General features: G+C 33.3%; 4 protein-coding genes across 4 annotated transcripts; 3 read left to right on the top strand and 1 right to left on the bottom strand.

Annotated features, from left to right (window-relative positions):
- Positions 1-555: 555 nt before the first annotated feature.
- Positions 556-20,122, top strand: LOC149482963 (exportin-4-like). The gene is made up of 15 exons (XM_089703050.1): positions 556-825; positions 939-1,217; positions 1,329-2,156; positions 2,384-2,550; positions 2,862-3,029; positions 8,320-8,426; positions 8,715-8,871; positions 9,124-9,283; positions 11,237-11,397; positions 11,875-12,005; positions 12,238-12,389; positions 12,647-12,816; positions 13,017-13,116; positions 16,392-16,577; positions 16,994-20,122. The coding sequence occupies exons 1-15, from the start codon at positions 775-777 to the stop codon at positions 17,465-17,467; spliced, it is 3,291 nt and encodes a 1,096-aa protein (XP_089559176.1). The 5' UTR covers positions 556-774; the 3' UTR covers positions 17,468-20,122.
- Positions 3,254-4,217, top strand: LOC149482964 (uncharacterized; the record flags this gene model as incomplete). The annotated part of the gene is made up of 1 exon (XM_089703019.1): positions 3,254-4,217. A coding segment is annotated over one exon (672 nt), but the record flags the coding sequence as incomplete, so codon positions are not given.
- Positions 20,123-20,775: 653 nt separating the features above from the next.
- Positions 20,776-22,281, top strand: LOC149482962 (uncharacterized). Its single transcript, XM_089703018.1, has one exon. The coding sequence runs from the start codon at positions 20,974-20,976 to the stop codon at positions 21,865-21,867; it is 894 nt and encodes a 297-aa protein (XP_089559144.1). The 5' UTR covers positions 20,776-20,973; the 3' UTR covers positions 21,868-22,281.
- On the bottom strand, positions 22,153-25,835 carry LOC149482961 (uncharacterized). Its single transcript, XM_089703017.1, has 10 exons — positions 25,629-25,835; positions 25,338-25,463; positions 24,901-24,999; positions 24,606-24,821; positions 23,994-24,146; positions 23,520-23,745; positions 22,777-23,078; positions 22,533-22,668; positions 22,405-22,458; positions 22,153-22,324 (listed from the first exon to the last, which is right to left on the bottom strand). Exons 1-10 carry the CDS (start codon positions 25,833-25,835, stop codon positions 22,284-22,286), a joined length of 1,560 nt encoding a protein of 519 aa, XP_089559143.1. The 3' UTR covers positions 22,153-22,283.
- Between the last annotated feature and the right edge of the window lie 159 nt (positions 25,836-25,994).

Genomic DNA, 25,994 nt, shown 5'->3' with positions numbered 1-25,994 from the left:
CAAGAACAAATAATTGAGTTCATCACACAAATATTTGCCCTGACCGGGGATCGAACCCGAGACCGTCGGCTTAGTAGGCAGTTACTTTACCACTGCGCCAACCGCGTCGTCGTCAGTAATAAACTAGGTTAATACCTAGTATGCGTGTTTTTTACCGAACCCCTATGAAACGGCTGGACCGACTAAGATATTTTGTGTAAGTACATAATATGAAATAGGTCAGCGAATCGGCCAACTACTCTTTCATAGCCCTAAATGATAAGAGTAGAGTTTACCAAGTTAGCTAGTTTCGATCTAAAGTATACATTCATATAAAAAAATGCTATCATATAGATTCATAGCAGAAACTAGAAAGTAGGAAATAATGTTCGGAGAAGTCCCTTTTACACAATATAAATGTGTCGCTAGAAGGACGCTATAATATACTTAATAAACTGGAATTTAATTGGCCAAACATCTTGATTTACAAAATTAAAAAATGCTTGTATCCAGAACCAGCAATCCAATATTAAAAACATAATCTTCGTGAGTTGTGACATATGTCAAATTTTGGAAAATGAAAGTCAAAAGGTGGTCAAAAGTGAACAATTATCTTGCAAATGTTGATGCGAATTTTAGAATTACCGGCGCGATAAATCATTAATCGTGATTGGAATAAAACAACTACAAACTAAAGTTTATAGTATTTCCTGAGTATGCGGTTGCCATAAGAGCAGATATAAAATTCATTCATAATTTTAGTTACATGTCAATTCACTCTTCAACATAAACACCATGGATAATACAGCTATTCAAACTTTGGAAGCAGCAGCTCAAATGCTAATGGTAAAAATTATCTCATTCTGTCTGTAGTAACTAGTAAGCTAAGCTAGTAACTTGTTGTTGTTGTGGTATATAGACATTTATTTTTTGTTTACATATTTTATATTGTTACACAGGCACCACCGAATTTAGTCAGTTCAGAGCAAAGACATCAGGCTGAAAGCGTATTTCTGGAGTTTCGGAGTACAAAAAATCCATATCAATTGTGTAGGGAACTTTTAGAAAAGTCCACTTCTGACTATGTTTTATTTGAAGCTGCAGGATTAATAAAATCTGCACTAATTAGAGAATGGAATTTACTTAGTGAAAACGATATTACTTCGCTTCGAGAATATTTACTCAACTATTTATTAAGAAAAGATACACCACCATTCCTAAAAGAAAAGTTGTTGCAGGTAAAATTTAATTTATTTTGTGTCATAAATTGTGTCTTTACTGAATTGATTATTTTTAAAATCTTCAATAAATATAAATAACGCATATAGTTTGTTAATTTATGTTTTTAGACGATTGCAGTGATTATCAAAAGAGGCAGTATAAATGATTCAGGCAGAGAAAGAAAAGCATTGCTTGATGAGTTGGAGAAAATTATATTAGGGTCTCCAATAGGCCAACAAAAATTAGCATGTGCATTGATTCAGGCTTTAATGCAAGAATATGCCATAACAGTTAAGTCAGCTGATGTAGGCTTAACTTGGGAAGTACACTTTTGGCTTAAAAAGTCATTTGAGGCGACAGATCTGAAGAGAATATTTAGATTTATTGTTGGAGTTTTGGAACAAATTGTACATTCTGGTGTTCGGCCAGAAGGGGATCAAGCAGTGTTGACAAAACAACTGTTGACTATTGTTGAATCTATATTATGCTGGAGTCATGTATCACCGTTACTTTCAAAGAGATTGATTGGTGCATTTGAAGCTATATATGAGAGTGACAGTGCTCCCGCATTGCGTCTTAGTCTAAATTGGAGGGACACAATAATGAAACCAGAATTAATAGCTCTATTCTTTGAGATTCATTTGCATGTAAGGCAGAATCCAGATTTAGCAAATCCATCTCTCACTTGTCTAGTACAATTGGCTAGTTTAAGTGGTGTTGTTGTGTCTGCTAATAATCTGAAAGAGCAGTACTTAGAGAATTATGTTAACAACTTTATGAGGATGCTGGCTTTTATTCAACCAGCTGATAGGGAAATGCTTGGAATAGCAGATATTTATAGACGGCTTGTACAGTTTTTCACACCTCCAATGATAGCTGCATCGCCACCAACTTTTCTGCAAAATTTAACAACATATACCTGTCATTGCATCAGAGGGTCTGTTATTGAGGAAGGTGTAAGTATTTACAACTTCGTAACAATGAAATTATATTCAAAATTTCTTCTGATAGGTTTATGATTAAAGTAAATTCAATTTGAATTACTTTAGATTTTCTTAATGAGATTTGAATAAATCATTGGATTAATAATTTTAGGAAATTTTTATTTTCATTTTTTATAGCAATACATCTAAACCATTGTATGAATTTGATTTTAAATAAAAACATTACTTATCTGTTTAAGATAAATGAAGATACAGTTTGGAGAGAGGCGTTAAACAAATTTCTTCATACTTGGAGCTCTCTAGTTCATGATACTGATGGCTTTTCAAATGAAGCTCTCATGAACCCTTGTATAGAAATATTTAATACATATCTACAGTGCAGGCTGGCACCTCCTGATGGGACAAGGTATATAAATAGTTTATGCATTATAAATTATTTTAATAAGTTTGTAAGGAGATAAACCAAAGTTGCAAATGTACAATTGATTTGTATTATTAATTTTTATAAATTTCTTTAGGTGCGTTGAGATTAAAATTTCAAGGTCGCGTCATGGCAATACCGTTACTTCATGGAGTAAGGCCACCATTTTGGTATATTATTGCCAAAAAGGTTTCACTTCTGAAACATGTGCTCGGCAAACACGTTCTTTTTTAATGGAACCTTGAAATAAATATTTTTCTTTCTTTCTAATATTTTATTATTTTATTGGAAATCAGAGGTGCCGAAAGTAGCGACGGTTGTTCAGAGGACATAAAGGATGATGTACAAGAGGACGAGCGGCAATTGCACAGCAATGTGTTACTCACTATAGGTGCTATAGCGCGGAAGGCGCCCGCACATTGCTGTCATGTGCTGTACACGTTGTTGACTGATAGGAGCAAGAGGTAATATTTTTTCACACTTAGAAATAAAAAGAATTTTTTTTCAATAAATTATAAAGTGGAAAATTTTTAAGAAATTAGAAAATGCAAATTTTTTGATAATTTTTAATGCATTTGAATGCCATGAACCTAAAGAATTAAGTACACTTAATTTTTTATTGTATATCTTATAGATGTTATTTTGACACATTATCTACTGCTCATTCCTTATTAAAAAGTTTAACTTAAAAAGTTTACCGGATCTGTCTACCATGAATTGCGAATTCGACGAGCTAAAAGAAAAAATGAACACATTACAAAGTTTATTAGACAGTGCTAATAATGAAATTGACCAACTTATACTAGAAAATAATAGTTTAAAAAAGAAAATAATGGAATTAGAAAAGAAACTATTAATTTTTAACAAAATATACACGGAACCAAAAAGTAATAAAAAAATTAAACATTTTTCGTCACTTAACATCTTAAAAATTAAACGTCGGATTGATTTTGATACAGAATATAATGAAATGAACATAAACAGTCCTAAGAAAAATCCGCCAGTGCTGGAGAAATCTAATTTTTGTTCTAAAAATAAAAAACATGAACTGAAAGCTACTAAAAAAGATCGCCTTTTTATATTTGGCGGCCAACAATGTGTAGGATTGGCGTCTCGTCTCCATGCATCCAAGTATGACCTATCTTCAAAGTATCAAATATCATCTATTACAAAACCTTTCGCCAGCACAGATAATATAGTGGAATCGTGCTACAAGATAGAACCGGATGCTTCAGACTATTTTATACTAAGTTTAGGTGAACATGATAAAAATCCACTTGATTTTATATCTGAGACCGCTTCTATTCTTCGGTACTTAAAAAACGCAAATATAATCATATTGTATGTTGTAAAAAATTAGTGTCCGACCGAAGGTTCGGTTTCGGTTTCGGTTTCGGCTGAGTTTCGGCCAAAAATTAAGTTTCGGCCGCAGTTTCGGTTTCGGCCAGAATCGGCCGAAACTTTTGCCGAAACCGAAACTTATTTCGCAAGTTCAGTGAACTTAGTTCACACACGTTCACGCCTTCGCTTTCCTCGGCAACGCTTTGACGGACGCTGTCAAAGCGTTGGTTGACCCACGCTGGTGGAAACAATTTTTGATTATCTATGTTGAGATTGGAACTGGGTGTAATAGTAATTATAATTTTTATATATGAGGTGATTATTATAGTATATAATATTATATAATAGAGACTGCAGATTATTATTCCAAGTACAAATACCAATCCAAAGTATTAAAGACTCTTTAATAAAGAGAAAGATCTCAAAATACCAATACTTAGTATTTAAAGTAACAGTAACAATGACCTACTGATTTGATTTAGATGACTGATTTTACTGAGAACTTAATTTGAAAAAATAATAAAAATAAAAATTGTTATTAACTATTAATATTTTAAAAATATTATTTTTTTATTTTATATTAAATAAATAATTACAACAAATTTAATATACTTTGTTTTCATTTTATGCCCTAATTAAGGCAAAATAATAGGTAAAATGCACCAAAGTTCAGTATTTTTAGAAATTTCATACTTGACCACGTGAGTTTCGGTTTCGGTTTCGGTTTCGGCCGAAACTGAATCCACGGCCGAACATTCGGTTTCGGTTTCGGTTTCGGCCTGGAAACCAGTTTCGGTCGGACACTATAAAAAATCCCTATTTAAATGAAATCTTAATTAACAATTATTTAAAACAAATGTGTCAACGCTATCCAAAATGTATATTTTTGAATGCGTATGAGAATTGTAATACTAATACCTTTCAGTATAACTATCTGGATAGAATCTGTTACAAGATTAATACAGAAATAAATTTCTTGCATTACCGTAATGAATTCTTAGTTGGCAAGAATTGGTTGAATAATCTTAAATCTAAAAATAAAATACAAACATGTAACACGAACTTGAAAATTAATTATTTTAAAGAAATGTCTACCCAAATTGATAAATCATTACTATGCATAAACATTAATTGTGATAAAGCTACTCAAACGTGTAATACAGAAAATTCTATTGTAAATTTAGATTTTTTTCGAACCTAAATCGTGTGAAGCTAAATACCTTTTGCATCAAAACATTGCGGGAATATTAAATAAGATTGAAGGGCTTGAGTTGTGTTTGGCAGAAATGGAAGTAGATGTAAGTGTAATTTGTCTCACCGAAACTTTTATAAAAAGAGGAGAGGAAGATAATCTCAGGCTAGGTAAATTTAAATTAGTTTCAGCATTTTGCAGACCAAATGAGAGGAGAGGGGGTAGCTGTATATTATTGGATAAATCAATTGATTGTAAAGTTCTCGATTTTTGCGACGACTACTCAAAAGAAAAAGTGTTTGAATGCTGTGCTGTTGAGGTAGGTGCATTAAATTGTCTCATTATTTGTATTTACAGAACTCCAAACTCAAATGTACTAGTATTTCTCGAAAAGTTAGAACTTATTCTCCATAAAGTAACCACATATAAAAATAAAAATATTATTTTAACCGGGGACTTTAATATAGATATTCTGAAGGAAAATCAGATATCAAAACTGTTTAAAAACTTATTAAGTAACTTTAATATAGACATAACTATCACTCAACCTACCCGCAAACAAGCATGCTTGGATATTATAGCCACTAACATTCCAAAAGCAGAAGGAAAAATACTGAAACTTTTCTTATCTGATCATGAAACGTGTCAACTGGTAAGACTCCCGAAAAATGTTATAAAAAAACCAAAATACTGTTTTATGACACTGAGGGATTACAGTAAAGAGAATATTGATAAATTTAATATGCATTTAAAATCGCTTAGCTGGTACAATGTAACTAATGAGTTAAATGCAAATGAAGCATTCACAGTTTTTCATGAATTATTTTGTTTGCTGTACAATCTCTGCTTTCCAGTTTTAAAAAAAAAGATTACCAACAATACGGGTCACATGAAGTGGGCGTCTAAAGGTATTAGAATAGCTTCTACTAAAAAAAGACAACTAAGATTTCTATATTACAAATCGAATTCTGCTGAAACAAAGATAAAATACAAAAGATATAATAAAATATTGAAATCTTGTATCGACTGTTCTAAAAGACTTATAAACAATAAATATATAGTAAATTCTAAAAATAAAACGAAAGCAACATGGAATGTAATAAAAAATAAAGGGACATATAATATAACAAATAATAATTGTATTGACATAATAACATATAATGACATTAATATAACAAATCCATTCCAGATTGCTGATATATTTAATAAGTCTTTTATAAATATGACAAATACTAACATTATTAAGAACGACGAACAACATTATAAATACAAAATAAATGCAAGTAGCAGTACTATATTTCTCAGTCCATGCACAAGCCAAGAAGTAATTAAGATCATTAATTCTCTTAGAAATACTCAGGCAGTAGGCTATGATTCTATATCTACAAAAATTCTTAAAGAATGTAAACATAACTTATGTCATGTGATGGCTCACCTAATTAATCAATCTTTCACGCAAGGCGTATTTCCAGAATCTTTAAAATTATCAGTCATAAAGCCTTTATTCAAAAGAGGAATAAAAACTGACATACAAAATTATCGTCCTATTACACTAATATCAATTTTCTCAAAGATAATTGAAAAAGCTATGTTCGTCAGAATAATGGAGTTTTTAGTTAAATTTAAAGTTTTAAAGAAAGAACAGACAGGATTTCAAGCCAATAAATCGACTACATTGGCAACTTTTTATTTGATAGATGAAGTTACTAGATGCATTAATCAAAAGATTCCTGTTACGTCAATATTTTTCGACATGACAAAGGCTTTTGATTGTGTAGATCATAAAATTTTAATACATAAATGTGAGAGATTTGGTATTAGAGGTCCTGCATTAGATTGGATTCAAAGCTACCTTAGTCAGAGACAACAGATGGTTGTAATTAATGGAATCAATGAAAAGCTAGAAATGACGACTTACAACTCACCTTTTTTATTTAATAGATACGGTGTCCCCCAAGGCAGTTTAATGGGACCTTTATTATTTTTGATATATTTAAATGATTTACCTGACATTATTGACTACAATTGCGTATTATTTGCTGATGACATTTCTATAATTTTCCCTGACGACCGTAAAGTAATTGATTCTAATTATAATATGATAATTGACAACAATTTAAATATAATCTTGACATGGTTTAAAAATAATAATTTATCTGCTAAACATGACGAAGACTAAATATATACAATTCTCCAATTACAATACTAAGAATAAACCCCTAACTCTTGCGCACTGTGGTGGAGCGTTGGAGCGGGTGAAATCAATGAAATTTCTCGGATTAAACATAGACGAAAATTGTAATTGGAAGGCACACTGTGAAGCGATGGAGTGAACAGGTTTGTCTTTGCGTTAAGGAGGTTGAGAAAAACTGTAACTTTTAATGCTGCACTAACTGCATATCACAGCTACGTTACCTCAGTTTTAAGGTATGGGATTATATTTTGGGGTAACTCTACCAATGTTTCCAACGTATTTCTAGCACAAAAAAAGTGTATAAGAGCTTTGTGTAATATTGGTCCTCTTGATTCTTGCAGACCTCAATTCAAAGAAAAACGTCTCTTAACACTTACTGGTTTGTATATATTGGAAATATGTATGTTTGTAAAAAAGCACAGTGAACTCTTCAAATCAACCAAAAACAATTCACAATTGGGTTTTAGGGATCCTACTCGCCTATTGATGCCAAATTGTAGATCTAAGCTCTTTCAAAACAATGCTAGTGTGATGTGCATAAAGGTATTTAATCACATTCCTAAAGAACTACGTGAAATGCCAAAAAATTTAATGAATAGAAAATTGAAAATATGGTTAGTGGAAAAATGTTTCTATTCTTTAAATGAATTTTTTAAAGCGTGATTACATAATTAATAAAAACCTGTTAATTTTAATGTTATTGAATGTAACTATGTATGTTTATATAATCTGCAATGTAATCGTGAAAAATTTGTATGCCAATTGTCTGGCGAATTGTGTGGACTATCTTATTAATTGAATTATGTGACCTTGTATATTACCACAATTCTGACAAATAAATAAAATAAATAAATAAATAATTTTAATAAGCCGCCACGCTAGGAAAATAAGTTTTTTGTATGTACATAAGATAAACATAATATTAGTGAATATCATAACATTGAATTGTATCTCCTCACAAGGAAATGTTGAAAAAAGCTTTCTTTAAGAACTTGCAAAGTATTAAAAAAAAATGATTTTATCTCAGGCTTGAATCTCAGCTACAATTGATGTATATGGGGAAATTACCAGTTAGCGGAGGAGAACAACTAGTCACTTTATTTGAAGATCTCCATTGGATTCTCATGATAACTGGTGAGATTTGAAAATTAAATTTTGGCTATCTTTAAATGCAACACAAAAAATATTATGGAAAAAGAATTTTACATTGCAACAAAAAAATTATTTCCGAAAAAAAAAATATTTATTTTGTACTAATTTTGAAAAAATGATAATATGAAATAGAGCTTATAAAAAATTTGAAGATTTGCAATATCCCCCCGATTGAATCAAGATAATGTATTTCCATCTATTTTCAGAACAAAAATTTATTTTGTTTAAATTAATTCTAATGTAATTTTAAATAATTTATTATTTTTTAAGGTCATTTCATAGCAGTAGATTGTGTGGAAGGTGAAACAGTACTGATTCCACAAGAGATAGTACAGTTTAGTATGTCGGAAAATGCCAATGTGGATGCCTCGCTACGGTATTTAGTTGGGGAAAGCAACAATACGGAAAATGTCGATTCTGTACTTAAGTATGTTGATTTAAAACATTTTTTTGTAAAAAAAAAATCTGATTTGATGATTTTGTGAAACTCTTAAGTTGTAGCTAAGGCACTTTTATAAATATCGATAAATAATAGAGGTACATGTCCAAATATTTTTTTTTCCGCCATATCATTTCATTTCATTTCATTGAGATATTATTTGCCATCTATACAAAAACTCTATATCATTGTTAGTTGTTAATTGGTTGTTAAAATAAAAAAATTCAAACAAATTTTCAGGTTAGTCGGCGAAATACTTAGAATTAGTGCATACGAGTGTGTGGCGTTAGAAGCGGGCCTGGGATCTGTATTCAGTCCAGAACTGTCTGCAACATTGTCATGGCTCTTGAAAATTTGGGCTAATTCATATTTGATGCAGCAATCGTCACAATATTCTGAGGTAAACTATTCGACGTCATCATTATTACGAATATTGACTATTTGAACTTAGACAAGGGCTTCCATAAGTTTATTTTGTTTATTCAATATAATTCATATTGTAGCGATATAAAAATGTGATTAGCTTAACCTGTATGTTTGTAACTAATCAACTCCTTTAGGCTCAGTTCTGACCAAATGTAAAGCAGAAATATTTATTTTGAACTTTGTGCACTTGTCAAAGACCAATGGCAATTCAATAATTTCATGAGTTTTAAGTGAAGCTTGAATTTTGTGCTTGATGATAATAGTTAGAAGTTTAGGGACTGATATTATGAAACACTACTTTGTATCGCGAGGAAACATCCCATTCTCATAGGAAGATTTTTTACATAAATAAGTCCCATGTCCCCAAGTGGGGTAAGGGGCAGATGCATTATACATCTGTTTCACTGATCGATTTTCTTTAGGGACAAGTAGGTGATCAGCCTTCTGTGTCCTACCAGACCAAGACATCTTTTTTTCTCCTTTCCACCGGGAATCGAACCCAGGACCCCTCGGTGCTACGCTCACGCGTCAACCCCTGTACCAAGGAGGCGGTCAACTACATAAATGAAATATACAATAAAAATACATAAACAGACCTATAGTTTCATTTTTTTTATTTATTTGTCATCGGCGCATGCAACAGCTAGTCTATATACAGGGTGTCCCAGAACTCAACGTCAAGCCAAAACGGGGCAACAGGATTGATTGTAACCATCATGAGAAAAATCTGAAAACAAATCTAGCCCATGCATTTTGAAAATTATGGGCATTTAAGAAAAACCTAAAAATTTGGTCAACCTGTAACTATTTTTCGGTTATTGTGGTGAATTTTTAGTATTTTTGTTCATTTAAACTTTGAAACCGTAACCCTAAATAACATTTCTAGAAACACAGTCAAAAATAATGACACAATTGCCCCAAGTTTCCTTGAATTGAAGACTATTTGTTAAACTATGAATTTAAAATTTTCAAAATTTGTCGACTTTGACGGCCCCTCCTTTAAAAAAAATGTACTAGAGTGCCTTGGCAAGTGCCATTAAAAGTTGGCGCATTTAATCAGGAATGTAAAATAGTGCAACACTTGTTAGTTTCATACTAAAAAAAATGAATGAAAAAATAAAAACCTCAAGTAGCCCGATTTTTGCTAACCCATTTTATTCATTTAAAATGTTTTTAATTCGCACAAACTCTTGGTAGGTTCTTAGTTTTACGGCAAAATGATGAGAGAGATGGATAGTGGACATGTTTGCCATGAGTGAGCGATAGGGTAAGAGCGTATACGCACTATGCGGGTAGCCGCATTGCGGGTAGCCGTCCGGCTGACCGCAAGCACAATTATGTACGTAATATTCATTTCTATGCGCACTGCGATGCGGCTACCGCAGACCGCACAGTGCGCATAGAAATGAATATTCCGTACATAATTGTGCTTGCGGTCAGCCGGACGGCTACCCGCAATGCGGCTACCCGCATAGTGCGTATACGCTCTTACGGTTCCAAAGTTTAAATGAACAAAAATAATAAAAATTCACCACAATAACCGAAAAATAGTTACAGGTTGACCAAATTTTTAGGTTTTTCTTAAATGCCCATAATTTTCAAAATGCATGGGCTAGATTTTTTTTCAGATTTTTCTCATGATGGTTACAATCAATCCTGTCGCCCCGTTTTGGCTTAACGTTGAGTTCTGGGACACCCTGTATATTAAACTCAAAGGTGACTGAAATAGTGATCTATCAACGCACAGCCCAAACTATTGGACGTATCGGGCTGAAATTTAGCATGCAGGTAGATGTTAGGACGTAGGCATCCGCTAACAAAGGATTTCCCGAAATTCTTGCGGGAACGGGGAAAAACGGGGATGCACGTACAAAGTCGTGGGCGGAAGCTAGTAAGCAATAAATATACATTGAAATATACATTGCAGGTGCTAGAGAGCGCGTTCGGCGCGGGCTCTATGGGCGGCGCGTGGGCGGTGCGGCGGGCCGCGCGCCGCGCCGCCGCCGTGCTGCGCCACCTCGCCGCGCAGCCCGTCGCCGCCACGCACGCCACGCAGCTGCTGGCCACGCTCGCGCACAGCCACCGCAAGTGAGCGCACACACGTGTACCCTGTACATACACACCCGCACACATCTGCTGCGCCACCTCGCCGCGCAGCCCGTCGCCGCCACGCACGCCACGCAGCTGCTGGCCACGGTCGCGCACAGCCACCGCAAGTGAGCGCACACACGTGTACCCTGTACATACACACCCGCACACATCTGCTGAATACGTACGTGCACAACCCACGGTAATACACAGACACATGCTTTTCGATATTTGATTACACACGGGTCGACGCGGGCATACACTCATAGACATACTCATACAAACACGTCCGCGCTCAGCGTTCGGAAGCCTGTGGAAATAACATGCAAAAACATGCACAAACACAAATACAGAGTATTGCACAAACACTAATAAACAATCACGCATCCATCCGCTTATCATAAAAATATTTATGTGCAATCATTTTTTTTGATGATACAGGAATTCTTCAATTCAAACAGTAGTATTACTTTTCAGGGAAAGTCCATTAGCAAGTTGTGAAGAATTTTTGTCTCTAGTCGCCTGGGAAGCGTCTGGCAGTAACTTGCCGGGAGATATACGAAGAGAGCTACATAGAGCTTTTGCTATTGCCGCTACGTATTCTGAAGGTAGCTTTAACATAATAGCTACCGTTTTTAAAGTTAGAACTTTAGTATTTAAGCTGATTTCAGGGAACAAATTTTACACTTTAGACATAAAAAATTCAATTTTTTTTTCATAACTAGAACATGTGCAACGTATGATCGTATATAGATACGATGCTGAACAAAATCGATGTCATATACCTTTTATGATCAAAAAAATAATTTTTTGACGTAAATTTTTATGTTATATTTTTAGGTGAAGTGCGAAACAGGCTATTAGCAAGTACAGTCGCATTGACGGACAAACTGCAGAATATTTTGAACATGCAATCGGATACGGAACCCGTTCGCAACATGTTAGCAGATACCCTCGATTGTTTTATTGGCGTCACTGAAGGTGTACATGAAGTATGTATAATTTGCTGAAATATTTATGAATTCTATGCATAAAATATAGATAAAATAAATGTGTCAAAGTAACATTAAATTTAAACTCAGAATTTCGTAAAAATGAGAACCTAATCCTTAAACTTTTTTTTAATTTTTGTTTAAATTTTGTCCATAAATTATTTATTATTTTGATAAAAAATTGTTTATGACAAGAACAATTGATACTTCACTATATTATTTTTAAATCGTAATTACGAAAAATAAAATCATTTTAGGTTGGGACAGTTGACGAACAATTCCTCATGTTAATCGGTGCGTTGGACAAAATACCGGGAATTTTGTTTAAATACCACAACTATCCGGGTGTAGTGTTGCCCGCTCTCAATCTCCTTGCCAAAAGCGCGAAGAGAATGTTACACTCTGTGCAACAACAGAATGTTAATAAGTAAGTTATTACTAATATTTAAAGTAAGTTTTTTGAAGTGAAACTTCTATAAGGACGTTGAGAGTAAAATTTCAAGGTGATCTCAATACCGTTACGTCATGGAGTAAGGTGACGATATCTTTGAATTTTTCCAAAAAAGTTTCACTTCTGACACGTGTGCTCGGCATTTTTTTAATTGATTTTTATCTTGTTCCTTTTAGATTTCTTGAGATCTGCAATACAACATTTGAAGTGTACATGCGATGGAATTCAGGGAAAATATCAACTATCCCACAAGATGCTGAGGAAGAGGCGTATGAGGTATGTACATTGTTTTTAAACTATTGCATAGCTTCTATCGCGGGCCTTGAGCGCGGGGACCGAATCCAGAAATTCCGTAACGAAAAACCTCACGCTCCACACTCCGACGGGCACGGAGGTGTGGCTTGAAGGCATAGCATGCAATAGCTTTACCGCGGCAGTCCCCGAGTGACACACGTCTTTTTTTTCCTATATCGTGTTTTGTTTACATTCAAATAAATTATGTTAACTTGGTACCATAGATTATAATCCTATTCTACTTCCTACTTTCCTACTATCCTATCCTACTTCCTATCCTATCCTACTAATATTATAAATGCGAAATTTTGTGAGGATGGATGTGTATGTGTGCGTGTTTTGCATTTGCTTTTTCTTTGGTATGTGTATGTGTGCGTGTTTTGCATTTGCTTTTTCTTTTGTATGTGTGATATCATAACGGTCGCGCGCGAGTCGCATAATTATACTAGGTTTGAAATATTATAATTTTTTTAGAGCTTACCTACAATTGCAATAATATTAATAGTTAATGCCTAAATAGGTTCATACATGAGTACATATTAGGTATCAACCCTAACAGCGTGATAGCCCACGCGATAGGTAGAGAAAAAATTTGTAGGTGAATAAAATTATAGGTACAGTACTCCAAAAGTGATCATGCGCATAGAAATCTTCGTCACTGTGTGGCAATTTTCTTTATGTATAATTTAGTAAAATAATGTGTTTTGTGCTAAACTAAAAGAGATTAATAACTCAGGCCCCGGAATCACAGACACAATAGAAAATGTATTGTGTCGTGGACCGATCGGGCCGTTCGGGGCTCAATGGGTTAATATTGATTTGTAAGTTACGATTTCGTTTCGATAATTCCTCGTAAGTAAATAGCGAGGATAACCCTACGCTTGCGAACATATCCTTGTTGGATTGATTAACTTGGAAAATTTTGTAATACTTTTAAAGTATCTTCCTGAAGCTGGTGTAATGTTGGAAGAAAAGAAGGTTAAAATAACACAAGGTTTATATTGTAAAATATATGGTTTTCAAACATTTAACATTTAAATCGTAGAAATCTAATCATGAAAATCACAGTTCAAAATTATTTACAGTACTGATCATTCCACAATATTATTACAATTACAAAAAATAAAAATAAAAACAATCAGAATCAGGTATTGTAAATACATCGGAACTTTCATTATGTTCTCCTTCATTTTCACTTTCCCTACTGTTATCCTACCTGTGTAAATAATCATTTCATCGAAAAATTCACCTTTAAAAACAAAACCAAGAAGGGTATGTAATAGCAGAGAGACAATTCGACACAGAGAGCGTGCAGTCACAACCAATTTTATTCGTGTCTCATTCGAAATTTTCATAAAATTCGAAATCTTGCCACCAAGGGATCTTGAAAATTTTTGGTCCTTCAAGTCGAATTTATTATATTGGTATTTGGTATCATTAGAACAGTAAAAACAAATAGAAAAATGTCATAATTAGTATGAAAACTAGTGTCGCCAAACCCACACATTTAAACCGATAGTTATACAGTACACTACAAGTGAACTATGCCTTTGATTGGACAGCTTAATTTGAGTAAAAACTGACTTAGGTTATAAATTCAGCATTTCAATATGTACCCTAACGCACCATGATACGGTTTATTTTAGTATAACATCCCTAGGTATATTAGCTGTTATGTTTCTCATTGCTCAGAAATTCCAAATTCGAAAACATTCAGCTATTCCACAACAGAGGGCGTTAGTTTTCGATAGATATAACTTTGAACCTCAGCATATTATTATAGAGATAAGGTTGAAATTTGTGTCACTCCACATTAATGACATTAACTTGATATTAACCTGATGCTATGCCCTAAGGGATGTCAGCCTTGTTATTGATAATTCACAAATAAATATTTTATTGTGCATTTTTTTTTTCTTTCTATTATATGAGTATAGTATAATGTGTCACATTTTGGAGTATGTTTATTACTACTAAGTACGTCTTTTCATATTATTATTTTTAAATAAAAAACGGAATAGAATAGTATAAATCTATTTTTACAAAATACAAACAGAAAATATGCATTATTTTAAATCTTGGAACTGCCGTAGGTTTGATGTATCGGTGGCCTTTGTTAGACTGCTTAGTGCTGTTCGGCATCCAGTTAACTTGTCACGTTGCATTTATCCATTTCTCTTTTAAATTAGCCTCTTTGGGATATCTATAAATAAATTGGACAAATTAAAGCTAAGGAAAAATAAAATAAAATTTAATATTTATGAATTTTGTCTTTTTTAAAGTATTGATACTGTCGATATGCGCCACAAGCATCACTAAACCGACATTCGTTTCTTTATTACAATAATATTCCTGAAAGTCTTGTTTGCTGTGCAATCTATAAGAGCGTATACGCACTATGCGGGTAGCCGCATTGCGGGTAGCCGTCCGGCTGACCGCAAGCACAATTATGTACGTAATATTCATTTCTATGCGCACTGCGATGCGGCCGCAGACCGCACAGTGCGCATAGAAATTAATATTACGTACAACATAATTGTGCTTGCGGTCAGCCGGACGGCTACCCGCAATGCGGCTACCCGCATAGTGCGTATACGCTCTTATATGTAGTACTAATTTCTTATGGGTTAAGGTTCATTTTGACTAGATATTTGTATACAATTTTGACAAATATATGTAAAATAAATAAAAATAAGACTTACCGATGGTATGAAATGCCTCCATTGCTGATATTATTTCGTCTGCTATCATTTTTGCACTCTAATACAAAACAACACGTCCTAATTATTAATGAATAAATATGGAAAAAAGGTTTGACAGCTGACAACCGACTCGAATATTTTTCTGCGCACAACTGAGAGCAAGTTAGGTGATCTTATCTTACTAGTGACACGTGGGCCACGCCCACATCACACTTCTATTTGTTTTTACTGTTCTGTGGTTAAAACTTATCCGTCCAACAAATGATATAAAAATGCCACCTGTAAAATAAAAGATGGAATTCGAATACATTTTTGGAATGGTAGTTAGTAGACAGTAGTTAGAATACGTCATTCGACAAATAAGTTTGAACACCATTATCTATTTCACTCATCATCATAAATTATGTTTGAGTCTGTTACTGGGCAGCGTATGTGGCGAATCTGGTTTGGCGTGGGGTACGCGGGCAGGCGACATCGTGGGATTCCCATAGCCACGTTTTACTCGCGCTTCGATCGTTCTAATAGTAATATAGTATAAAAAATCTTGTGTCATAGGATATTTGCGCGCTGATGGAGCTGATCTGCAGCATCGCGCGCAGCGGCGCCGAGCGCGGCGTCGGCGACACGTGCGCGCGCGGCCTGCGCCTGCTGCTGCCGCTCGTGACGCCGCCGCTGCTGGCGCTGCCCGCCCTCGCGCACCACGCCTACCGCATGCTGCGCGACCTCGACACCACTGTGCAGGTGAGAGCCGCGCCTGCTGCTGCCGCTCGTGACGCTACTTGCTATACCTGGTGCTGCTGCAATAGCCGCTACTGCTTCAGGAGTCGCTAAAATACGTCCATTTATCTGAAAGGCCAGCAAAACGTTCGTAAAGTCTCCGACAGTGCGAACGCTCATGGGCGGCGACGAACTTCCAGAAAGTGAGTCGCCTGCTCTTTTGTTGGAACTAACATAAAAAAAAAAAAATTCGTCAGTAATTCATCGGGTGATTAATTCAGAATTTTGCATTACCAATGTGCGTACGACGTTCTTGCGAAATAACTTTTTCAGGATCGTCATATTACACTTCTTTTAAGTAAATATTTTTCAGAAACTATCCACTGTTGAAACTCAAATTGTATCCACACAATACTCACCTCAAAAACTTTTATTTCCAGCTAACAAGTCTACCAGTAGAAGACTTCAACATGGTGGTGACAGCCCTACGCGTAGGCTTAACCGCAGTGTCCTGTGACGTTTCCACACTCTGCTGCGACACAATAGTCGGCATTGCGAACAAAGTGCGCACGCTTGGCGCAGACAACCCTTACGCCGTATCACTTCTTTCTCTAGCAGAATTACTCCTAATGCTCATAATTAAAATGGAAATACCCCCGGATTCGATACCAGCAGCCGGAGCCGCGATATACGCGCTAACTTGTGTCAAACCAGCCTTACTAGAAGGTTTGGCCAGACAACTCATAGATGCATTTGCAGCCAACGATCCAGGGAATGTCCCAAGATTGGAAGAAGCCTTCGGCATTTTAACTAATGGCGTCCTCTTCGACGGACTTAGAACCCATAAAATTAGATTTCAAGACAACTTTGATAAGTTCCTAGCTAGCGTACACGGGTTCCTTATTGTTAAATAAGGTGCCGATGACTTTATTTGGTTTTTAATCGTGACTTTAAATCGTGCCGGCCATGTTTGACGGTAAAAAGACTAAGGGCCGATTTTTCAATGCTTGGATAAAACTTATCCGTCGAATAAAGTATTACACGATAATATTAAAATGTCACGTAAACTGTCAAATACGGGCAATTAGGATACGTTTTTAAAATGGTAGTTTTATACATTATTCGACGAATAAGTTTTAACCAAGGATTGAAAAATCAGCCCTTATACGACTAAGTATTTATGACGTAATGTAAGTGCAATCGATGTAGTCCTTCCAGAGGGCTGTGTTTAGTATAAATGTATTTTATTGCGAATTAAGAAAATTCTCTTAAAAATTTTATTAAAGTAATTGTACAAATTAATTGTACCTAGTAATTGTTCTCGTTTTTTTAATTCTTTGACATATATATAAAATATAGTTAAGATTTATACTAAGAACATTAATCATTATCATTTATCATCACTCACTATGCTGAGAATTTTTTTTAAGAATAGGAACAATTCGATCACGAGGCGGGATTCGAAACCGCGTTTTTTTGCCATACCATAACTGGCTTCTCTCGGTCACTCGTCCCGCCTGAGCAATCGTATTTCTTCTAATTGCGCCTCGTGTTTGATTTTTTTTTCTATTCCTTAAAAATTATCATTTTATAAACCATTTGACTTCTATAAACTAAATCTTAAACTCAATATGCTTGTGGATGGACGAATTTTCTGGATTATTCTAGATAGTTTGTCGTAAAAGCGATCAACAAGTTATTAATTCAGTTGATATTGTAAATATAGTGAAATATAGTCACACTTATTTTAATATTTTTAAGTCCAACAATGAACAAGAATCTTAGGACTTCACATATTATAAATTAAACTTTTGTTTATAATTTAGCGACGCACTATGTTATTATATTATTTATAGTAACATATTCCCATATAATTTAAGATCTAGTGAAAGAAATTGATTGTTACTGAGAAATGCATTTTGAAGGCCAAACACTTGTTTAATATTCCTTATAAACCAATACCTCCATGTTATAAAGATATTAAGTGAAATTTGAAATTAAAATTAAATTTTTGAATTTCTGAAATTTATCGTAATTTTCTAAATTTATTATTTCCATACGAAAAAAATCTTATTGAAGTGGAATTGGCAATACCGTCACATAATGGAGTAATGCCAGGATTTTGGTATCTTTGAATCTTGCCAAATAAGCTTCATTTCTGATACGTGTGCTCGGCACACACGCTTTTTTTATGACGTATGCATAGGGCATTCACCTAAAATCTACAAACCACATTAGGATGATTATTTGCCATGTACAGAATTTTTTGGGTCCACTAACTAAGTGAACAGCAAAAATTAAATTACCCTCCATAGAGTATTGGTGAAAAGCTTCCTCTAAAATATAAAATAAAATGTGTTTCGTTTAAATAAATACGCGAAAAAAGGTCTTGTTTATAACGAAACTTTTTCCCCTTGCAAACAATCCCAAATTAAAAGTTCTAGCAAATACTTAAATTGTTGGAGGCCTAAATCTACAGGGTTTCTACTGAAGAATATTATTAACACAAGAAATAACAACGATACCGTAAATAAAATTTATTGAAATGGTTGTGAGAATTGATGACAATGAGGGCGTAGCATGAGTTAGTTAGCTAGGAGAAAATCCATTTATCTGTAGTCAATTTTAGAAGCTAAAATTTTGAATTTTTCTACGTACCTATTTCAAATTTTTCATTATAATAATCATGGACGTATAAAAAAAGACGGACGGTATATCGCCTAAACATTGAGTGAAGCCTAGTAATGGCGGCGAAACATCCATGTGTGTGTGCCATGTTGCCATGGCAACAGCTGTCCTGATGACAATGGCGGCTGTATTTTTTTCTATAAATTTTGCCGTAATAATTTTGTCATTAAAACATAAAAGAAATAACTTGCTTCCCTGTGGAATGTAATCCCTTGTGTTTTGTTATTTAAAATTGTACTGTTGCGACACTATTTAACCACGCAAGACGGCATTTTAAATATTTTTTGTGAAACAGTGACGCAGTTAATCAGTCGGTAGTTCACGACGTAATGGCGGTCGACTAGCTTACTATGGTGAGAGTGTGTGCGTGTTTATTGTCTTTACACGATCGCTAGCTTACTATGGTGGCTTCACGTTGTTTGTTCGTAATATGGCGTCCGTCTTTTTTTATACGTCCATGATAATAATATGTACTTTTTATTCTGAATAATATTATAAGATATCTTAATATAGTGAATGTGCATAGGTCTATAACACTCCTGTGTTATTAAACAGATATAATATGTATATTATATAAGATAAATAGTTTTTATATTTCCTAGCAATGTTGTTATTTTTATGTCCCATGAAAATTCAAATTCCTAACAGAATTCCAAAAATAACGAGATTGCCAGATGTGCATAGAATGGATAATGTAAACAATAATAGATAAAAATAAAGTGGTTCTAGTTATTCATTATTTTATGTTGTTAAAATTAGAAGTTAATATTTTTGCAGAAGATAAACATTGTCATATACAACATAAATGTATGTGTATTTTGTAGCTAATATCGATGTTTAGTTTAATAAATCAATTTCATTTTATGATCACTGTGTATTACTATCTTCTTCTTATATATAAAAATGAATCGCAAAATGTGTTGGCAAGCGCATAACTCGAGAACGGCTGAACCGATTTCGATAATTCTTTTTTTATTATATTCCTTGAAGTACGAGGATGGTTCTTATGTAGAGAAAACGTAAACATGTACCTCGGGCGAAGCCGGGGCGGACCGCTAGTTTTAAATAAATCAAATGTGTACCTACGTAATATTTCTAAAATAATTTTATGACAAACACGAGATATTTATCGTCCTTATTTCCATATATATGTATGAGATACCTTTTAATACTTAAACGTACAAATATTTTCCAATAAACAGAATCTACAAATACATACATTTTTTATTACCTATACTTATATTGCTATTTTCGTCTGTATAATAATAAAAAAAGACGATAAACTACTACATAACTAGTTACTAGACTGCACCATCGCGCAAAAACTGAGACAGCGTGTTTCGTTCCAATTTGTCTCTTTCTAACAAAGTGACAAAGGCTCAACAAAATAAGGGACAATTTTTTTAAAAAGCGAGCGGTTATATACAATTTTTATCGTAACCTTGTCTCTTACGTGCTCGTAAGTAATAATAAATATTTCATATTTATTATAAGATCAATAGGTACGCAGCAATGTGGGTAAAACTAGTCATGAAATATTATGTTGCCTCAATCTGATAACGTGACCATGAAATGGAACGTATGTTAAAATCAAGTGTTTGTCATTGTCAAATTGACAATGTCAATGTCAAAGTGACACATTAATTAATATCATTTGGGTTTTGATCATTTGTTGATTGTTGTGAATTTATTTTTTCTTCAATTTTTTATTTGTAATTTATTTATTATCAAAATGAGTGTTTCGATACAAAGTCCATCTATGAATTCATCAGTTACTTCGTCACAGTTGGATAGTTTTGAAGACATGGCTGTTTCGAACGTGAAAAAATATGTAAAAGACGTACTAAGATCGCGAATTTTCTTAGGTCGCTATTTGGAGAGAAGACTTGTAGATCAGCAAATTGGATACCGTGATATTGTATTAATAAGTGCTGCTGAGAAAGAGTTTTTAAGAGATTTGTTAGAAACAGTACATAAACTGCGCTCAGTGTATCCAAATTTACATTGGATTGGCATTACGAACTCCGATACTTTGAACATAAATGTTTCTTCGAGTTTGTGCTTATGGACAGAAATTGATAATGAACCTTTTGGCGCATTTTGGTTTCAAGTTAAAGGTATAAAATTTAGAGATAATGAAGTATTAATTGCTTTGAAATGCATAAGGCATATAACAGAAGCATATTTAGAGCTAGAACCAATATTGACGGGCGCAACAAAGAAGGATATCACAATTAAACCAAAAGAAAGCCAAGTAGAAGAAAAAGCTCAAATAACTGAAAGTATCAATGATATTAAAGAGACATTGAAGAGTGCATTGTCAATAAGAAATGTTAAGGAATTTTTTACTTTCGTATTTGCATTTATCATTGCATTATTTACTGGAAGTACTGCTTTTGTAAATTTTCTTGGAAACTTTATATTAGCATTGATAAGAGAATTTTCTATATTGGTAAAAAATTCTACACCAGTGTTTTTGGGCACTCTAGATTTCTTCAGTAAGATAATAGGTGGATTTTACATTCTAGTTGCAATGATCTTTAGACCAAGTAATCCTGTTCCACAGAATAAAAGAAGTCTCACATATGAAAGAACAAATCATTATGATCATAGAAATGTTGACTGATATTATATTGTAATCATCATCCATTTTAGACGGTTTTGTCATGGTCCTAATGCTAGATCTCATTAAGAATTATATTTTTACCATTTTATAACATTCATAAGATATGCTTATTCCATTATGCATTTAATTAGTTTTGAAGATGTATAATAAACAGTTATTTATAAAACAAAACAGGATATCTGCTGTCATTTGTTTATTAATAATTCCAATTTAAAAAAATTTTGTGGCTCCTAAGGACATAGAGAAAAATGTAACGGAGATTTGTAAAAAATGTTAAGACAGCAATCTATGTTTAATTAATTTATTACAAAAATAAATATGTAATCATATTTAAGAACTGTTAACATCATTTTATTGTATAGGTTTTGCTATATTGTTTTATATTTGACTAATAAATTATTATTTATTGTTGTATATTATTTTTCAATTGGCACTATTATGATAGAAGCTCTCAAATCTGTAAAAGAAAGAATATAATTTTACTTGATAATATTATTTATATAACAATATGGTAGTTTAATGAAAGTTTTTATTTACCTTTATCAAACTTTTTTGATCGGTTAAGCACTTTGGATGGTTCCCTATTTGAGCCTATAAAGCAAATGTGTATTAATAATATTTGTATGACCAAAACAAAAACAAATAAATACCAAAAATTTGCTTGCCTTTACACATAGATTGATTCAATTTACTTCTTTGTAAATATTTAACAGGTGAAACTCCCAGGCCTTTACTTTTAATTGGTTTCTTTATATTTTTCTTTGGAGGCATCTGACAACCTTCATTCTTCCTTTTTATGGGCTTCAATAGAAAATTATAATTTAGCAATTATGTGTAATTACCTATTTCTTTAAGCTGTATATATGTTTATATATATATTTTTTATATTTGTATTTCAAATAAAGATACCTCTGTTATAGCATTAGCGACAGCCCTTAAACCTCCGGATTTATTGTCCTGATTATTTTTAATATGTTTCGTCATTATGTTATTTAACATATTCATAATCAATATATTTATTTCACTGTTATCATACTCTCGTAGTAAATCTTTGAATAATAACAACAGTGCTGGCAAATTAAATGTAAGTTCCTCTTTGCCAAATTCTATTTGACTAAAATTACGTAATATGTCTAAATGCATAAAAATCTCGTCAATAGTCATGTGCTCCCGGTATTCTACTAAATCTTTTATAGTTCTGGTCCCAATACCTAAAAATGTCTCACGATTAATTATACAGATTTATTTAAAACTGGAACAGAACATTTAGATTTGCTCTAATAAAGACGCGAGGTGAAGGTGATAGTTTTAATAACAGTCGCGCCATACGAAGATGATAACCATAAAAAATATAATATTATGTACAATTTATTATTTCTTTAATTTTTGTTCCAATTAATCATTAAAGTATGAAGCCTTTACTCGAAGTTGATTGAAACTGTTTTAATTTAATTTAATTTTTTTATTCTAAAAGCCCCCTACACGTCGCGTCTTCATTAATTCCGCAAATAATTACCTATTTCTTTAAGCTGTATAAGTGGGTTTTATCGTTCTCCTATATTTGACTTCAGTCTGATAAACCATAGGAACTCCATATCTATACGGACTTATAATTTGTGTATTTTGGGCTCGGTTAGTAAACCTGGTATTACCTTCGTTAGCCGACTTGCTGACATAAGTAACATTTGGATTCTTGACAAACAACGGTCTTAATAAATTCAACACTTCATTCAAAGTGTCTACAGTATCCGCTTCTAATTGGGAAATTCTTTTTCGTATCACTTTCTTGATATCGTTCGTTATTTTTGAATTGAAATTCAAGTACCTTCTACCTTCTTCTAAATCTGCTAATTTATGTAATAAGCTCGCTGCCCAAGCCTGAGAATTTAAAATAATGATAAAAATAAATATGTACTAGAAGAATCTGCATTAAAATAGGTATTAAAAAAAATATCTAACTACATCATCGTTAGGATACTCGCAAATATACACGAGATAACGGCCGCAATTTCCTGAGCTAAATTACGTCAAAAGTAGGAGATGAAAATTGTTAAGTATGATTATTTATTTGATTAGGTAAAAAATAACTAGCTTTTGCCTTTAGTTTCAGAAACGAATACACAAACCTGCGTTACAGAATCGCCATAATATTCCACTTTACAAGGCCAGGCTATGCACACTGTTACTATGGAGTATTCGTCAAATATGCTACAAATATCAGCATGAGCACACCCTTGAATGATTTCTATTTTTTCTTTAAACTTACTTTCGGATAAACCCTAAAAATAATATTACAATAATAGTTTATAAACTTAGGGAACATCGTCCCATACAGCAAGAATCATAATATGTTCGTGTATTATTTAGGTTCATCGATGGATAGCTGGACCAGCATATCTACGTCTAAACGTTAAAGATATGGGCAAGGCAAGCGGATAAACGTTAACCTTTCGATGCTGATCAAGCGAAAAAATTGCCATAAATTAACATCTGAAAGCCTATAGGCACCAATGCTCTATATCCACGTTTATGGCACTTTTGTGTTTGGGGATAGTTAGGAGGCTAGAAAACGACTTAGGCTACTTTTTATCGCGGTTAAAAACCTATATTCCTACATGGGGAGATTAATTGTATGACTCCAAAAAATCCGATAGATTGCGATCCGATTGTTGTTAATTTCATTGGCCCACGAAATCACGGGCAATAGCTAGTAGATGGTAATTAGCTAGCTGACTTACCTCGTTAAGAAACATAAGCGCGTTTTTTGTGTAGTCACTGCCCATATACAAGAATTTTTTTAAAATGCGCATATTTTTAACGATTTCCCCGATGTTATTCGTGGTATACTTGGTGTTCTCATTAAACTGTATGACGAAATCATTGTATTCCTTAACATTCAAGCATTGACATTTACGTGTGAGTTTCTTGTAAATGGAACAGTCATCGTCTTCGCTCTATAAAATAGATGTTTGGTAGATAATGATATAATATTCAGTAAGTATTTGATAGTTTGATCGAAAATGAACATTTTACCTCGATATTAATTGCTTGTAATACTCTAGTTTGATATTCCAAACTTTTTAACGCGTCGCATGGAATTATTTCAGCGACATTGAATGTAGAGGTCGAAGGCTATAAAACGATATTGTGTATAAATTAGTTTTAGAACTTTTATAAGATCATAGACCGATAGTAAAGATAACGAAAGCACTCTACTGCTACTGATCATATTTTATTCATTATTCTGACAAATAATCTCGTACTTACAATACCGAGACGAAATTATAACGTAGGTACGATTGAACTGTAACACCACCCTCAGAATATATTTATTAAAAATATCTCAATTTTTTAATATCTCGCTAAAGTGTATTACAGTGTAATACTATGTTTTAAATATTGATTCATTAAACGTGAATTATGTATACAAACTAGGTGTAGGTAAACTTGTATTCTAGGTAAGTACATACTTGAGGGTCATCAGCAGGCAAATTGTTATCAGTTATAGCTAATTTTCCATATGTTTTAGACTGAATTTCATCTAAGATACCCAGCAACCTTTTAGTGCTTTCCTTCAATTTACAGATTGTTGCATTCTGTAACAGTAAATTTAATGAGCCTTTGCAATGTTTATCAAATAAATTAGTTAAGCCATGGATTTTCCAATCAACGTTATATGATTTTCATTACATGCCGAACGAAAGTTACTAAACTAAACGGCTTTAGTTTTAACTATCTCATATTTTTTTTTAAATAACTACCATTTGCAAGTGACAACAAGGCTGTAGTTGACTCCGACATTCAGTGAATTGTAGTTCCTTTAACATTTTAGAGAAGTCAAATGAAGCTGCAGTAGTTTGAGTCAAACTGGGTTTTCTATTTGTGTTATTTTGAGACGAACCCTCTTCATCTCTTGGTGTAATAAAGGAGCAGGTTGAATCATTTTCATCGCTATTTTCATTTTGCATGGAAGATGATTTCGTTAAATATTATATTAATTTATATTGAAAGTTTCTCCATAAAGATATTTAGTTATTGGGTGTAAAGCAATTTCTTGAACATTTCTGTGTTGTAAAATGTAAAGACAAGTTACAAGAAATTTTGTGCCAGAAGAAAGCGTAACGGTC

Source organism: Colias philodice, chromosome 14, assembly GCF_061535455.1.
Source record: "Colias philodice isolate Cphi_HAF_F1 chromosome 14, ilColPhil1 Martin Lab GWU primary, whole genome shotgun sequence".
Taxonomy (NCBI): Eukaryota; Metazoa; Arthropoda; class Insecta; order Lepidoptera; family Pieridae; genus Colias; species Colias philodice.
Note: the sequence above shows the minus strand (reverse complement) of the source record. Positions and strands in the feature narration are given on the sequence as shown.

Coding starts and splice junctions, on each gene's coding strand:
- LOC149482963 (XM_089703050.1), top strand. CDS start 775: ATGGATAATACAGCTATTCAAACTTTGGAAGCAGCAGCTCAAATGCTA. Junction 2,157..2,383: donor GGTCTGTTATTGAGGAAGGT/GTAAGTATTTAC, acceptor TATCTGTTTAAG/ATAAATGAAGATACAGTTTG. Junction 2,551..2,861: donor GCACCTCCTGATGGGACAAG/GTATATAAATAG, acceptor ATTGGAAATCAG/AGGTGCCGAAAGTAGCGACG.
- LOC149482962 (XM_089703018.1), top strand. CDS start 20,974: ATGAGTGTTTCGATACAAAGTCCATCTATGAATTCATCAGTTACTTCG.
- LOC149482961 (XM_089703017.1), bottom strand. CDS start 25,835: ATGCAAAATGAAAATAGCGATGAAAATGATTCAACCTGCTCCTTTATT. Junction 25,000..25,337: donor TGCCTGCTGATGACCCTCAA/GTATGTACTTAC, acceptor ATCGTTTTATAG/CCTTCGACCTCTACATTCAA. Junction 23,746..23,993: donor ATGGCGATTCTGTAACGCAG/GTTTGTGTATTC, acceptor TTAAATTCTCAG/GCTTGGGCAGCGAGCTTATT.